Source organism: Beta vulgaris, chromosome 1 (genome assembly GCF_026745355.1).
Source record: "Beta vulgaris subsp. vulgaris cultivar EL10 chromosome 1, EL10.2, whole genome shotgun sequence".
In the NCBI taxonomy this organism is placed as follows: Eukaryota; Viridiplantae; Streptophyta; class Magnoliopsida; order Caryophyllales; family Amaranthaceae; genus Beta; species Beta vulgaris.
Window position 1 is genome coordinate 37,764,274 of NC_079202.1, and position 16,966 is coordinate 37,781,239.

The following is a 16,966-nucleotide window of genomic DNA, read 5'->3' on the forward strand; positions in this document are numbered from 1 at the left end:
CAAACGTAAACTACCCTCGGGGTGGTTTTGAGGAAACCCCCTCCGACGCTCAAGTCAGTAATTTGGACCACTAGGATGTAGAGAAAGAAACTAGAGAGAGAGAGATAAGCTATTTTTAGTGTGTAAGAGAATGTACCTGCAGAATAGTACCATTGGTGTATTTATAGAAGTACTATTCCTCTGACAAGACGTATAATCCTTTGACACGTGTAGGGCTATGACGCACTTGACAGGTGGGAAGATTCCCTTTATTTTGTCTTGTTAGGCGTCCGCCAACACTGTCGGTCTTAGGGGACGAACTGGCTCGAAATGTGCTTTTAATGGTTTTATCGTGCTCGCGTCCATGATCTCATTCGCGGCCACAGATGAGAAGGCCGCTAATAGACTTGGGTTATACCCATACAACTAGCCCCCTAGCATCTTTTGGGGTCGCGACCACTAAAGATGTTGTCGGATGGACGCGGATATTTTTATTTTTCTTTTTTATCTTTGTTTTGATTTTTTGTCTTTTCTTAATGGGGTAGGTTTGTGAAGTGCCACGTGTCGTCGTAGGGAGTTGAAGAATTTCGAAAGGTTAATGATTACCTTTTCTGAAAATCCCGCCCAAATGCTTTACTAGGTTTTAATGTAGCCTTGACACTTGGCGCTTATCCCAGAGGGAGTTGAGGAGTTCGTGAAATCGTGGCCATTCATCTGGGTATAAAGGCAAAAGGCGGTTTTTTTCTGACTTTTTATCTCATTTTTCAAAGAACTTCCTCCTTCTTTACTTTTACTCTCTGACAAGAACCTCCATAGCCGATTCTTACACTGCTCCAAAGCTTGCTTTTTAGTGCTCCATTGTTACCGAAAAGTTCGTCATTCTCTTAGTTTTCTTCTTCCGGTTCCGGTGGTACTGAGGATTTCGTTTTTTCTTGACTTGCATTTTCCGGGTTTTTCCTCGTTCTGGTTTTCGTGGTTTTCCGGTGGTTTTCTGGTCCAAGGTCTCAGTTTTTGGTGTTGTTTTCGCCGTTTCGGAGTTTTACCTGTCTTTTCGGCAATTTCTGTTACTTTGCTCCCTCACTTTTTCCGGCGACCTTACATTTCCAGGTAACTCTACATTTTTTCTTTTCGTTTTCTTAAGTCTTGCTTCGCGTTTTCATCGCCATGTCGGACCTATCTGATAGCCAAAATGCTTCTGGTGAAGCTTTTTTAATTGAAAGTGATCCCTCTTCTCCTTTTGTTGGTCAAAACTCTGAGCCTGAAAATAGCCCTATTGGGAGAACTAGGCTGTTAGCGGACATACCCCCCCACAACTGATAGAGAGAGAGAGCTAAAGTCTAAGTTTCTTAACGACCCATCTACTCCTGAGGAGCAAAATTTGACTTTAAGGTACTTGACCGCTAGCCAAAGTGGCGACAAGCAGACGCTTAGGGAACTTAGACATCAAATTTTAGCTAGGCGTACCCGTAGGCATCCGCCCTCAGATGCCGTCCCTGGTCTCGATGTTCTTCCTCTTAGGGAACCTGCTTGGTTAGATAGTTTAGCGGACGCGGGGGTTAGAGTATCGTCCAACTTTTACGACCGTTTGCAGGAGTATGCGACTCCTAACCCCTCTATTATTGATTTGGGTGACGACAGTGATTCACCTGCCATGGCCCAAGAAGAGAATGCTGAGGTTGTTTACCAGCGTCGTACCGGGGTGGCAGCTTCAAAGGCCCCAATAGTTGAAGGTGATTCTCAATCTGGCCGAGAGGAGGCCGATGAGGTTGGGCCGGGAACGAATGCTCTTTGGCTTCTCGAGGACGCTTGCAATGGTCCTCTTACAGTAGTTATAGATGAGCAATGGCGCCGGGATGCTTTGGAGTTGCACTATCCCCGGTGGCAGATTATACCATATGCCGACCCCTTATCGATTGATCGTACCGTCGGAAGGGTCCATTATAACGGATTGTCCTCCTGGTCACGTAGCCGTCTATACTCATCATTTTGAGTTTGGTCTTCGCTTCCCCCTGGATTCTTTTGTGGTGGAGATCCTAAATGCTTTCAATGTTTGCCAGGCCCAACTGACTCCTCTGGCCATTCGCAACCTCATTGCGTACATCTGGGTGGTACGCTTTCTTGATTTTCCCCAGACCGTCAACCTATTCCGCCACCTTCATTGGTTGAAGAAGAAAGGGTCCTCCCGTTTGGCTGGATGGTGGTCTCTTATGACGGCCGACAAGAAGATGACAGTTCAGCCTAAGATGACCAGCTTGAAAGGCTGGCAGGATGCTTTCTTCTGGGTGCAGGTGCCGAATGATTATCCCGTACATCGTCATTTTACAGAACCTGCTCCTCACATGGAGCAGCTAGCTTTGAAGCCGTTAACTGAGGAAGAGTTAATGGCCTATGATTATTTTGCTTCCGCCGACTATGATACCACCTTTGACGATGGGAAGGTTGTTAGGACCAAGGAGCCTTCTATCTGGCTCCCCCATACCAAGTACATCTTGGGGGATAAGCCTTTGTCAGCTCTCCTACTTTCTCCTGCTCATGAAAATGGTAAGTCGTGTTGTCGGATTGGTCCGTCTGATGGCGGTAGTATACGCATGGTTTTTTTTTTCTTTTTTTTTTTTTTTAATCATTTTGGTTTCTTTGTTTTGCAGGTCTTGACCATCTTGATCTTGGCATCCTTGGCGTCGACAACGATTATCGGCCGCTAACGCATCTGCCTGCTCCTCCTCCTACTGACTACTTGACAATGCATAGTTCTACAAATGGCCGCAGAGGAGGGAACCGTCATGGGCCTCAGACTGTCCGCCGGAGGGGTCGCGGTCCTGCTGTCAGCACTCGTGTCCCAGTAGTTGCATCAACTTCTGCTGCTAACTCTCCTACCGTCCCTCCTAGGCCTTCCATCACTAGGACCGTCACCAGGGGCGGTTCAGTGAGCAGGAGGCGCTCCCGGGAGCAGGCTGTTGAAGATTCTGCTGCCAACAAGAGGCAGGCGGTGGAGGACCTTGGCGCCTCTACTGTGAACGAGGTGCTGGTAGAGGACTTAGATCCTTCTACTGAGGAGGCTCAAGTTGAGGGTGCCACTGTTGTTGGCGTCGGCACGGCTGGCGGTGGCTCTCTGGTGTCCCAGACCACTTCTTCTATCAAGGAGAAGTTGAGGGAGCTGATTGCCACTCCTAGCTTCCTCTCCAACCTTTCTCCTGGGATCTTTTATAGGTTCCGGGAATGGATTGAGAAAAAGGAAGTGCCATTAAGCGACACAGTGGCGGCCGCTTTCGCTCCCCAGACTGTGACTCCTGGCAAGATCTACCAGCCAAACTGGGACGTCAGGGAGGATGAGTCCTTGTACTCTGACATCCCTGAGAACGGTGACATCCTTGCTACCGTATTCTCAAGGGTATGCAACTGCCCTTGGACCGTCCTTCAGGCTCTCTGAAGACTCCTGCTGCTAGGCTGGCTCACGACCAGCTAGTGGTAAGACTTAACTTTTCTTCTTCTCTCCTTTTTTTTTTTTTTTGTTTTAACTTCTTTTGCTTGCTTTCGTAGGCAACAATGCTGCCATTGAGCTGATAGAGCAGTATTTGGAGTATCAAAGGCTGGCGGATTCCTACAAGGCCTCATTGGAGACTTGCCAAGATTTACTCCAGGAAGCTGAGAAGAAGGTGGCGCCTCTGGAGGATGAAGTGGCGACCTTGAGGGACAGAGCGACACTCCTGGAAGAGACTGAAGAAAATGTCAAGGCCCTGACTAAGGCTGTAGAGGCTGCCTTTACTGAGAAGGACATTGCCGTCCTTGAGGCTTCTGCAGCTGAGGCCCGGGGTGCCGCCAAGGCTGTTGCAGACTTCAAAGCCTCGGATGAGTATGTGGCAGAGCTTCAGAAGAGGTACGATGGCGGCTGGGCGGCCGCTATGAGGTGCGTCTGCAAGGGCGTCCCAGGTTTTGACTGGAACATTATTGAAGACGCTCATGCTGCCGGCCAGCATCTGTCGCCTTTCGAGGGGGATCCAAACTTCGCTGACGAAGACGCTATCGCAGATGTGGACCCTCGGGAGCCTCTGACGCCTCCCTCTTGAAGCTTTTGACGGCCATCTATTAGCTCTTCCTGCTCCTCAAACAGCTTTTAGTTTTTGCACTTTGCTTTGTAATATTCTCAAGTTATAACATTGTAATTTTGCCTTTGTTGGCGTTTCTTGACATTTATTGCGTTTAATTTTGTTAAGTACTTTTTATCTTGACTAAAACCCTTTTTTCACATTGGCCGCCACGATATATACTTTTTTGTAATTGGCCGCCAAGCCGGTAGCTTTTATTCTATGGAAAGTACTCTTTGTTCATTTTTGATTATGCGTCTTGCTATCGTTTGTATGCTTGTATAATTTGTCGTAGTCTCTGCTTTTTATTCCTCCCTTTTATTCGCGCTTATGACGTTCGTTACGAGGCACATACCCAACCATCTGCATGTCTTCAATTTGTGTGCAAAGTCTGTCATATGACCACTATTAGACTTAGCCTGTTATATGGCTTTTGGTTTATGTGCTAGGTCTGTTATATGACCGCTAACGCACTTAGCCTGCTATGTGGCTTTTGATTTATGTGCTAGGTCTGTTATATGACCGCTAACGCACTTAGCCTGTTATGTGGCTTTTGATTTATGTGCTAGGTCTGTTATATGACCGCTAATGCACTTAGCCTGTTATGTGGCTTTTGATTTATGTGCTAGGTCTGTTATATGACCGCTAATGCACTTAGCCTGTTATGTGGCTTTTAATTTATGTGCTAGGTCTGTTATATGACCGCTAATGCACTTAGCCTGTTATGTGGCTTTTGATTTATGTGCTAGGTCTGTTATATGACCGCTAATGCACTTATCTTGTCGAGATAATGCGAATGTTTTCAACTATATACAGAAACTTATGGATGCTAATAAAAACATGGTAAGGTAATAAACAAGAAAGTTTATCCGAACATCAGCATAGGCTATATTATTTACGTAATTCGATCAAAGGCTCTTGGCCCATTACAAACATTGCCTACACATAATATTTTTTGAGAACATCAGCGTTCCAGCAATTCTTAAGCTCTTTCCCTATCTTTAAGGATAAAAGACCGGGCCTATCTTCTGTGCATGACATACGGGTTCCCAGTTCGCAGTTAGCTTCCCTTCAGCATGCGCTTTACCAGTGGCGGCTGTTCTCATGAGGACGAGATCATTGACATCCAACTGCCTTTCCCAAACTCTCTTGTTGTAGGCTCTACTGATTCTGTCTTTATAAGCAGCTGCTCTTAGTTCCGCCATGAGCCTTACTTCGGGTAGGAAATCCAGACTTTCCTTGAGAGCCTGTTCATTCGCGTTCAGATCCTGATATTTCACTCGGTATGAGGGGACCCACTCGACCGGCAACACTGCTTCTGCTCCAAAAGCCAGTTTGAAAGGATTTTCTTCAGTCGCTTCTTTCTCTGTTGTTCTGTTCGACCAGAGAACGGCAGGCACCATATCTGCCCACTTTCCCTTAAACTCATCCAGCTTCTTCTGTAAGGCGTTCAGAATTTGCTTGTTCGCGGCCTCTGCTTGGCCATTGCTTTGAGGATGACACACAGCTGAATATGCGAACTTGACCCTATATTCTGCCAGGAAAGCTTGTATTGGACGGCAATCGAACTGGACGCCATGGTCGAAAACAATAGCCATGGGGATCCCAAACCTTGTCATTATATTCTGCCAGATGAATCTCTTGACTTGGTGGGCTTTAATTTGAACTGTCGGTTATGCTTCTATCCACTTTGTGAAGTAGTCTATACCTACTATTAGGAACTTCCTTCCTCCCGTTGCTTTTGTGAAAGGTCCCAGGATATCCATCCCCCATTGCGCGAACGGGATGGGACATAATATGGGTTGCAAATCATTAGCTGGCCTATTAATGACGGGGGCGTACCTCTGGCACTTATCACATTTCTTTACATAACTCTGAGCATCCGCTAACATAGTTGGCCAGTAGAACCCAGCCCTTAGCGCCTTCAATGCTAGAGCTTTTCCGCCAATATGATTTCCACATATGCTCTCGTGTATTTCTTCCAGTATTTTCTTTGACTCCCATGCTGTTGCGCACTTTAGTAGAGGCAGACTAAATGACTTTCTGTACAGTTCATCTCGGTATATGATGTACCAATTGGCTTGCCGTCTTAATTTCTTTGCGGCGAAAGGATTATTTGGGAGTGCCCCTGTCAGCTTGTACGCCACCAACTCACTGAACCATTCCCCTTGCTGATTTACTACGTTGACGGTCACAATTTCCTCTGAAATGCTCTTATCTTTTTGCATATCTATAGTGACTGTCCTTTCAACGTTAAACGAATCGGAGCTGGCAAGTTTAGAGAGAGCATCCGTTTTCGCGTTTTCTGCTCGCGGTATGGCTTGTACTTCGAAATGTCGGAGCTGAGCTATCAACTCTTTAGCCTTCTCCACGTACTTCGCCATGTTTACTCCTCTAACTTCAAAATCCCCTTTCAGCTGGCCGCTAACCAACTGTGAGTCTGTCTTTAGGAGTACTTGCTTGGCACCAGCCGCCAAACACATTCTCAGACCAGCTATGGCTGCTTCATATTCCGCTTCATTGTTTGATGTTGGGAAACCGAACCTGATAGCGTATTGGAAACTGTTACCTTCCGGACTTGTCATTACTATACCGGCTCCTGAGCCGCTATCAGCAGCGGATCCATCTACTTCCAATAGCCAGCTTTCTTTCTGCTCTACCTTTTCTTCTTCATACGAGGCCTCTACCATGAAATCCGCCAAGGCCTGAGCTTTGATGGCGGTTCTGGGCTTGTATTGAATATCATACTCAGATAGCTCTACGGCCCATTTCAGCAGACGACCCGAACTATCCATCTTCTGAAGAGCTTTTTCCAGTGGTTGATTTGTGAGCACCTGAATGGGATGACAATCGAAGTATGGCCTGAGCTTCCTGGCTGCTATGATGACTGCCAAGGCCATCTTCTCCACCAACTGGTAACGGCTTTCAGGGCCGTTAAGAATGTGACTTATAAAGTATATGGGGCACTGCCTTTTCTCCTTTTCCACCAATAGTACGGCCGCGACCGTCTTTGGTGATGCTGAGACATATAACTGCAGTACATCCCCTGTCTCAGGTCTTGTGATGGTTGGTAATTTTTTCAAATGCTCTTTTACGGCCGAGAAGGCCTTGCTCTGCTCTTCCCCCCACTCGAACTTGTTGTTTCCCCTAACAAAGTAAAGAAAGGTAGGCTTGTCGCTGACTTGGAGATAAACGAGTGGGACGCCATTCTTCCAGTTAATCTCTGGATTATCTTCACCCCTTTGGTTCTGGCAAGCTCCATATTGCCTGAACCTTTTCTGGTTTGCATCTATTCCTCTTTTGCTGACAAGGAAACTAAGAATTTCCTGCTTTACTCCAAACACACATTTTTTGGATTAGCTTCATTGGTACTTTCTCTAACGTTCTGAATGTTTCGGCAAGATCTTCTAGTGCTCACGGTCAGTTTTGCTTTTGACAATGGAGTCGTCAACATAAGCTTCTATGTTTCTGCCCCGTTGATCCGCAAACACTTTATCACCAACTTTGGTAAGTGGCTCCGGCATTACGAAGCCCGAAAGGCATCGCCTTATAATTGTAAACTCCACAGTTTGTTATAAATGCCGTCTTCTTTCTATCTGCTTCGAGTAGACTGATTTGATGATATCCTGAGAATGCATCCATAAAACTGAGTAGAGCATGACCGCTAGTAGAGTCTACTAACTGGTCTATCCTAGGCAAGGGATAGCAGTCTTTTGGGCAGCCCTATTGAGATCCGTGAAGTCCACACACATTCTCCATTGGCCGTTAGCTTTCTTTACCATAACGACATTAGCCAACCATTCTGGGTAGTCACATGGCTCGATAATCCTGCCGCCAACAATTTATCTACCTCCTCTTTTATGGCTTTATTCTTGTCGGCCGAAAAATTTCTCTTCTTCTGCTTGATGGGACGGACGGCACTATCCACATTTAAGCGATGGACAATCACATAAGGGTCTATCCCTGGCATCTCATCAGCGGAGAACGCGAAGACGTCTGCATTCTCTCTTAAGAGAGCCACCAAATTGATCCTAACCTCTGGATCTATATCTGTCCCTACAGCCACCGTCCTTGCCGGATCTTCCGCCAGCATTTCTTGCTGAGTTTCCCCGTCAGGCTTTGGCCTTGGCGTATCCTCTGGCCTGGCCTCTAACTCCTCCATTGATATTTCCATCATCTCTTCCTTATCTTTCTCCGATTCTTTCTCTTCTTGCTCATTCATCGCGGCCCTTCTCTGCTTTCTTCCTGGTGGATTTGCTTCTTCCACTGGCATCCTCCTAGCTGGCTGCTTTAGGGTTGTCAAATAGCATGACTTTGCTCCTCTGGTTCCCCCTCAGCTTAGCTGTCGTCCCTTCATTGGTGACGTACAACATTGTCAATGATAAGTGGAAACGATACCTTGGACATCATGTATCAGAGGACCCCCACTATGGCGTTGTAGGCTCCAGGAACGTCGACCACCAGAAATTCAGTCATGACATCTCGGACTTCACTGCCGTCTCCTATCCGAACCGGAAGGCTCACCATTCGGAGTTACAGACGCCCCGGTGAACCCAATTACAGGATATCGGACAGGCTTCAAGTATTCTCGTCCTATCATCAATTTTTCGAAGTTGAGAGATACAGGATGTTAGCTGAGCTTCCACCGTCTACCAGGATCCTATGGACCAACAGTTCGAAATTTTTAAGGTGACCACCAATGGGTCGTCATGAGGGAAAACCACATGCTCCGCATCTTTCAGTGATAAAGTCATTGCCGGCATGGCTGGCGGGTGCCTCCATTTCATGCTTTCATTGAAATTGACTTGGTGCCTGAATTCTTTCAGGCTGGCTTTGGCCCCATTCACACTACCTCCATGAATAGGTCCGCCACTGATGACGTGAATTTCAGTGATCCTTGATTGAACGTTCTTGTTGACTGGCTTTACAAGATCTCCTTCTTTCGTCTGTGCTTTATATTGGCTGAAATAGCCTCTTCTTATCAAATCTTCTAGATTATCTTTCAAGTGACGACAATCTTTCGTGACATGGCCGTGATCCCCATGGAAATCACACCATTGGCTTTTATCACGATTTTTGTGAAACATAGGCTTAGGACGCTGCCATTTGTCGCTATCCTTGTTCTTCAAAAAGATCTGACTTCTTGAGGTAGTCAGTTGGGTGTACGCGTCAAATCTGTCTTTGCGCTCACCCCCTTCCCGAACATTTCTTTCACGATCCCTACGATCGCGGTCATACCTCTCACCATCCCTTTCTCGTTCATCCTCTTTTTACCATATGCGACTCTTGTCGTCTATCATCTCGGGCGCGATCAGATTCACGGCCCTTATCTTTCTTTTGCTTATCCTCTTTCTTCTCAGATTCACGGTTACCCACAGCTTTGTCAAACTCCTCCCCTGATATAATCATTGGCTTTACCCAGGATGGGACCCAGAGTGGTGTAAGATTTACGACCCAGATAATTTCGAAATGGTGACCCCTCCTTGAGGCCAGTCATCAAAGCTAGCACCGCTACATCTTGCTGTAAGCGCGGAATTGAAACGGCCTCAACATTAAAGCGACCGATATAGTCCCTTAAACTTTCGTTGGCCCCCTGCTTGACAGATAGCAGTTCTCCCGTAGTACGCTCGCAGCGTCTATTACTGACAAAGTGAGTACTGAATGTGGACGACAACTGGGAGAAGCTAGAGATGCTACCTGGTTTTAGACTCTTGAACCAAGTCTGGGCTATGCCTGTCAATGTGGACGGGAAGACCTTGCACCATATGGCATCCACGTCAGTGTAAAGAAACATGTGGCCCTCGTAAGCAGCCACATGGTCATCTGGATCCGAAGTGCCATCATACTTGGAGGTTGGCATCTTGATTCTTGTCATTGGATGATTCAATATATCCATGGTGAAAGGGGAGAGCTTAGGCTTGATGAGTAGGTGACCCCCCATCGAATAGTTACTAGCGCATGAGGCACTGTACTCACGACGGGAGCCACCCTGGGCCTCTTCCTCCGAATGGTATAATTCTTCTGTCTCCAAAATGTCTTCTTCATAGTCTGACTGATCAATCCTTTTCTCCATCTCTCGTCCGCTAGGGTTCAAGGATCGCATCTTTCGGAGAGGGGTGCCGTCCGCGTTCCTACCGGCCGTGGCCAGTGGTCGCTTACGTGCACCGCCAGCAGGTTGATTGGGTGTGCTTTGTTGGGGGTTGGCAGTCAACATTTGAATGAAAGAAGCTACAGTTTGCAGCTGTTCAGGTGAGAATTGACTTAGCTGAGCTAAATTGAGAGGTACGTTACTATTTGGAGTTTGTCCCTCGGGAGATTGGTAGTTGAATTGTGGGTTTCTCATCGCTCCAGTGATGACTGGCTGCGATGAGGTCTGGCCGACATCCTTATCCTTGGATCCTTGATTAGTGTTGTTTACGTCACCCATGGTTGTTTCTTTGCTAAGGTTGGGAGGCCCCTCCTTCAAGCGCCAAATTGTTTCGGTTTGAAACAGTTAGCGTCCTCGCAAGAGTCCGCCAAGTCTCGAGAGCTCACGTCCTTGCTGGAAAGCTGCACAGGATGCAAACGTTAACTACCCTCGGGGTGGTTTTGAGGAAACCCCCTCCGACGCTCAAGTCAGTAATTTGGACCACTAGGATGTAGAGAAAGACACTAGAGAGAGAGAGATAAGCTATTTTTAGTGTGTAAGAGAATGTACCTGCAGAATAGTACCATTGGGGTATTTATGGAAGTACTATTCCTCTGACAAGACGTATAATCCTTTGACACGTGTAGGGCTATGACGCACTTGACAGGTGGGAAGATTCCCTTTATTTTGTCTTGTTAGGCGTCCGCCAACACTGTCGGTCTTAGGGGACGAACTGGCTCGAACGGTGCTTTTAATGGTTTTATCGTGCTCGCGTCCATGATCTCATTCGCGACCACAGATAAGAAGGCCGCTAATAGACTTGGGTTATACCCATATAACAAGCTTTTCTTTCTTTTTCCTCATTCATCAGTTACCATCTTGACTGTTAGTTGACTATTATTGCAGTGATAAAGCATGCAACAATCGCACGTATCAGAATCCTTGTGTATGGGTAGTACCCAAGTTCTCTATCAGATACACTTCATGTGCCCGACATGAATCTCATAGCACGCAATCTCACCGTGAAGAATAAAGCCACTATTGATTATAGTCCGAGATGGTACTCGCGGCCACCAAAAAGGACAAAATAAGGAAATCTTCCCTCCAGTCAGACTCATCTGAGTCGTACACGTGTTAAAGGATTACACATCATGTCAGATGAACAATACTCCAATAAATATTCAAATGGTACTATTCTGCAGGTATATTTGCTCACACCTAAAAATAGCTTATCTCTTGTGCTAAATCCTTCACGATCACATACTGACTTAAGCGTCGGTGAGGATTTCCTCGCATCCCCCCGAGGCTAGTTTACGTTTGTCCTCTTGCCGCTTTCCAGTCTCGGACGCCCCATGATCGTTGAAGGACATTACAAAGGTCTGCCACCATTTCAACACCAAAACAACTTGGTGCTAGGAGGGGCCTCCCACCTTTGGAAGCAGTCATCGACAAGGCGGACACCACAGGTTACAGTCCATTAGGATTTGATGTCGGTTAGGGGTCTTCCCAACCCCTTGTTACACGACCCGTAGGGGCACCTAAGTTCCACTTCAGGACTCCCGAGAATAATGTTGAGCCAAATCCCAGACAACAATATTCCTCAAGAAACTTTGGTGGCGTTCCATTCAATTTGGCTCACTTGAGTGAAATTTCTCTTGAGCAGCTGAAAACTGTAGCATCCTTCATCCAAATGTTGGCGGGCTCTCCTCAACCTAACAACACTCCCTCCTTGAATACTAATATCGAAAACCGTAAGCAACCACTAGTTTTAACTAGTATGAACGCTGACAAAAGTCCATTAAGTAAGATGCATACCTTCGCTAGAGAGGGACGTCAGCTCGAGAAGCAACTCAACCAATCTGGATACGAGGAGCCATTGCTAGTAGGAATGGCAACGGGTCGGACTTGGACCGGATTATGCATAATCCGACTCCGACCCAACAGAAAGTCGGATTTTAAATCTGAGTCCGACTCCGACATCCGACTTTGAGAATCCGAACACCCGACTCCGAGATCCGACCCGACTTAAAATACGGACATCCGACTTAAAATCCGAACATCTGACTCCGAACCTGATCGGACTTATTTTTCTTCCAATTTTTTTATAATAGAATAGTCTTCTATAATACAATAATTTAATCATTACAATTTATTCTAATCACCATATGGAAATCATATATAGTATAAATAATCTAATTATTACTATTATTACTATTAATCGAATAGCCCCCCTCACCACCCTCGTGATGCCCCCTCCCCCACGCCCACCCCCGCGACCCTCCCTCCCCCACCCCCGCGCCGCCCAGCAGCCCCCCCACCCATTCGATTTTTAGGGAAGGGGGAGAACTGAGCTCCGATAATGGTGTCGGACCGTAGACTGACAGCATCACGGCGCGAGCAGCAAACAGGAGAGGGAGAAGCAGAACATAACGTCTCGAAGCCGAAAAGAGAGCGAAGGAAAGAGGCGTGCGTTGGTGTAGGTTCTTAGTGTTCGAAGGGCGGCGGTGCGCTGGAGGTTGTGCGCACAATTGTGGTGGTGTGGAAGCGCTGTGGTGGTGGTGTGGAGGCGTAGTGGTAGGGGGCGAGAAATCGAATGGGTGGGGGAGGGGGCTGGCGAGGTTGCGGGGGTGGGGGAGGAAGGGTGGGGGCTGCGGTAGGGGTGGTGGTTGTGGTACGGTAGGGGTTGTGGTTGCGGTACGATGGGGCTGGTGGTTGCGGTGGGGGTTAGGGCTGCAGGGGTAGGGTGGGGTGGGTGGAGGGGAGGGGGTGGTGGTTGGGTGGTAGTGGGGTTATGGTTAGGGTTTGAAATTAGGGATTAGGGTTAGAGTTTGAAATTAAGGGTTAGGGTTAGATTTAGTTAGGTTAATTAGGGCTAATTAGATGTAATTAGGGTTAATGACTAACGGCGATTAACACCGTTAGTCATTAAGGGCATTTAAGGGTACCCAGTGTATTAGTTTGAAAGTTAAGGGTACCCCATGCATTTTGAAAACTTGGAGGGTACCAGGTGAATTTTTCGAAAACTCGGGGGTACTTGGTGAAAAAACCGTTATTTCTAACAATCATTTTTTCTATGGGAAAATCCTATATAATACAATTGGCTGAAAATCGAAGTCAGATTATACATAAATAATACATTACATAAATATAAAAAAATGATTGATTGACTCAAAGTCGGAGTCGGATTCGGATGTCGGATTATTTTATGAGATCCGACTCCGACCCTCCTCCGACTCAGAGTCGGATTTTTTAAACGGAGTCGGATTACTTTTTTGTCGGAGTCAACTCAGATTTTTTCCTTCGGATCGGAGATGACTAGGGTCAGATTCGGATTGGATTGCCATCCCTAATTGCTAGACACTAAAGAGCTCTATAATTCTGAGGAAGAGGAAAATCAGGGTCACTCCAACCTTAGTACAAATTCACCAGTGCTAGTAACTAATCGGTTGGTGGACACATACTGATCCAACCAAAACTTTATCCCTTTGTTTCGAAAATCCTCAATCACCCTATGATGCCAAGGATCAAGATGCTATCCTACAAGTAGCATTTGTGTTCCAGATGATCATATCGCAGCATAGGAAGGTCACAACATGCATGTTTTTATACACTTAGTGGAGGCCATCTAGGGCAAGGTATTTCCATCTACATTGACCGGGATTGCTCAAACTTGGTTTAAGAGTTTGAAACTGGTTATTATCTCTAGTTTCTCTCAATTGTCATCCACGTCCAGTACTGATTTTGTAAGTAATAGGCGCCGCGAGCACAATACTGGAGAACTGCTCTCTATTAAGTAAGGTGAAACGGAAAGTCTCAGAGACTTCATTGGTCGTTTCAATGTGGAAGCGATCTCTATTCGGCGTCTCCAGCGAGACGTGGCTGTCTTGACTTTAATGACTGGGCTGAGAGAGGGGAACGCATTCAGGAGCAATCTAGGCCGCAAGAGTTTCACATAACTGGGTTTGGTGCTGGGGAAGGCCAATGATTTCATAAGAGCAGAAGAATTCGATAAAGCTGTCAGCAGCCAGTATTGAGAGTCCGAGAAGAGTACGAATGCGAAGTCACGGAAGTATAAGGGTCATGACAATGATCATGCCCGAGATGAAAGAAAAGAATCTAACATGGTTAAGAAAGAAAACGACCGAGAACATGGTGACCGGGAGAGAAGTGAACGCAAAGATAGGTTTAATGCATACACTCAACTCACGACCTCCAGGGCACCAATATACACCATGAACAAGGAAAGTGACAAATGGCATCAACCAAAAAAGATGTTCCAGAAGAATCATGACAAGACTAAGTGGTGTGATTTCCATGGGGATCACGACCATATGAAAGAGGATTGTAGGCATTTGAAGGATAATTTGGAAGATCTTATTCGCAGAGGCTATTTCACTCAATATAAAGTTTAGACAAAAAAGGGCGATTTGGTGAAAACTAGAGACCATAATGTTCAGTCTCGAATAGGGGAAATACATGTGATCAGTGGCGGTCCAATTCATGGCAGGAGCGTTAATGGGGCAAAGGCCAACCTAAAGCAATTCAAACATCAGGTGAACTTCAATGAAAGTTGCCTTTGGAAGAGGCCACCAGCCATGCCAGCCATGTCCTTCTCGGTCGAAGATGTCAAACATGTGATATACCCCCATGATAACCCTCTAGTGGTCACTTTAAAAGTTGCAAACTGTTTGATTCACAAAATCATGGTGGAAGGAGGGAGTTCTGCCAATATCTTATTTCTGTCAACATTTGAAAAGTTGATGATTGGCCGAGAACATTTACAACCAGTTCGTTATCTGGTGATAGGATTCATGGGAGCATCGGCCATATCGGAAGGATCATAAAATTATCCGTAAGGATGGGCGAGAAGAATGATGCTCAGGATGTGATGGCATAATTTCTAGTACTAGATGTTCTGGAAGCATATATAGCCATAGTTGGCAAGCCTTTTATTCATGACGTCTAGGGAGTGTGGTATCCACTTATCATCAGACTATGTTGTATGTATCCAACCAGTGTACGACATCAAAGATAAGGGAAAGCTAGGAGACTGCAAAATCGTGTTACTTAACAGGTTTGAAATAGCCGGCATGACGAAATCCTGTAGAGTATTCAAGTCCGCAAACAAGAAAAGAAAAAAGAGTTAAAAAGAAAGCAATGACAGAAGAGGAACGCTTAAAGAAGAGAAATGAAAGCGCCATGGAAATAACCATGGAGGATTTGGAAACTAGGCCGGAGGGTACACCAAGACCTAAGCCTGACGGAAAATGTAAGCAAGAGATGCTAGCAGATGATCCAACAAGGACGGTCGCTGTCTGAACAGACATGGACCCAAAGTTTAGAATAAACCTGACAACTCTCCTATGAGAAAATGCTAACGTTTTTGCGTTCTGATCGGATGAAATGTCGGGAATAGATCCGGCCATGATTGTTCATTGTCTGATTGTTGACAGTGCAACCGTCCCTTCAAGTAGAATAAAGAAACTTTCAGTAGAAAAGAATAAGGCTACCAAAGAAGAACTTGATAAGTTACTGACAACTGATTTCATTGAAGTTTGTAACTACCCAAAGAGTTGGCAAATGTCGTGATGGTAAATAAAGTAAATGACCAGTGGCGGATGTGTTGATTTTACAGAACTCCACAGAGTGTGTCCAAAAAATTGTTATCCGTTGCCAAAGATAAACCAGCCGGTGGACTCCACTAGCAGGAATGCTTTATTGAGTTTTATGGGTGTATTCTCGAGCTATCACCAGATTAGTCTTTTAGAGGCTAATAAGAAAAAGCTCTTTCATCATGAATTGCAGAGTTTACAACTATAAAACAATGCCCTTTGTCTTAAGAAATGCTGTGGCCACATACCAAAAACTGGTCGATAAAGTATTCGCGAACCATAAGGGGAGGAACATTGAAGTTTATGTTGACGATTCAATCGTTAAAAGTAAGATTGACTGCGAACACATTGACGACCTAAAAGAAACTTTCAGCACTCTAAAAAGATACAAGATGAAGGTCCACCAAAAGAAACGTGTCTTTCAAATAAGAGAAGGGAAGTTTATGGGATTCATGGTTAGTAAAGAGTAATTGATGCTAGTCCAGACAAGGTTCAGGGAATCGTCGATTTGCCGGAACCAAAAGGCGACAAAGATATCTAGAGGTTCACAGGAAGGATGGCTGCTTTGACTCGGTTCATTTCCATGTCGGCCGATAAAACCTTACCTTTCTTTTCGCTGTTGAGAGGAAATTAAAAGTTTGAATGGGGAGAAGCGTAGAGCAAAGCTTTCATTGCAGTCAAGGAACATTTGAAAACCCACCCTGCTATCTCTCAACCATAGACAGGTGATGCTCTACAATTGTATATGGCGCCCTCGGAAAAAAATTATTGCAGCCGTTTTGCTTGGTGGAGAAGGAGAAGAGACAACAACCACTATATTTTCTTAGTCATATTCTGAATGGACCGGAAAGACGATATGAGTTGATCGAAAAGATGGCACTGGCAGTGATAATCGCTGCCAGAAAGCTCAGACCATATTTTGACTGTCGTCCTTTCCATGTTCTAACAGATCAACCTCTAGAAAAAGCATTGTAGAAAATGGATAGTTCATGCCGCCTTCTGAAGAGGGCAGTCAAATTACATAAGAACGACATCCAATACAAGTCCAGAACCGCGACAAAGGCGCAAGCATTAGCAAACTTTATCGTAGAAGCATCCTACCAAGAAAAAGAGCAAGTTGAAAAAGAAATATGGATGTTAGAGGTAGATGGCTCTTATGCCTTGAG

General features: G+C 45.7%; 2 protein-coding genes across 2 annotated transcripts; both read right to left on the bottom strand.

Annotated features, from left to right (window-relative positions):
* Positions 1-5,734: 5,734 nt before the first annotated feature.
* Positions 5,735-8,334, bottom strand: LOC130590033 (uncharacterized). Its single transcript, XM_057391906.1, has 2 exons — positions 7,841-8,334; positions 5,735-7,364 (listed from the first exon to the last, which is right to left on the bottom strand). The coding sequence occupies exons 1-2, from the start codon at positions 8,332-8,334 to the stop codon at positions 5,735-5,737; spliced, it is 2,124 nt and encodes a 707-aa protein (XP_057247889.1).
* A 1,110-nt stretch (positions 8,335-9,444) lies between these two features.
* On the bottom strand, positions 9,445-10,488 carry LOC104884090 (uncharacterized). Its single transcript, XM_010668684.3, has one exon. The coding sequence runs from the start codon at positions 10,486-10,488 to the stop codon at positions 9,445-9,447; it is 1,044 nt and encodes a 347-aa protein (XP_010666986.3).
* Positions 10,489-16,966: the final 6,478 nt, after the last annotated feature.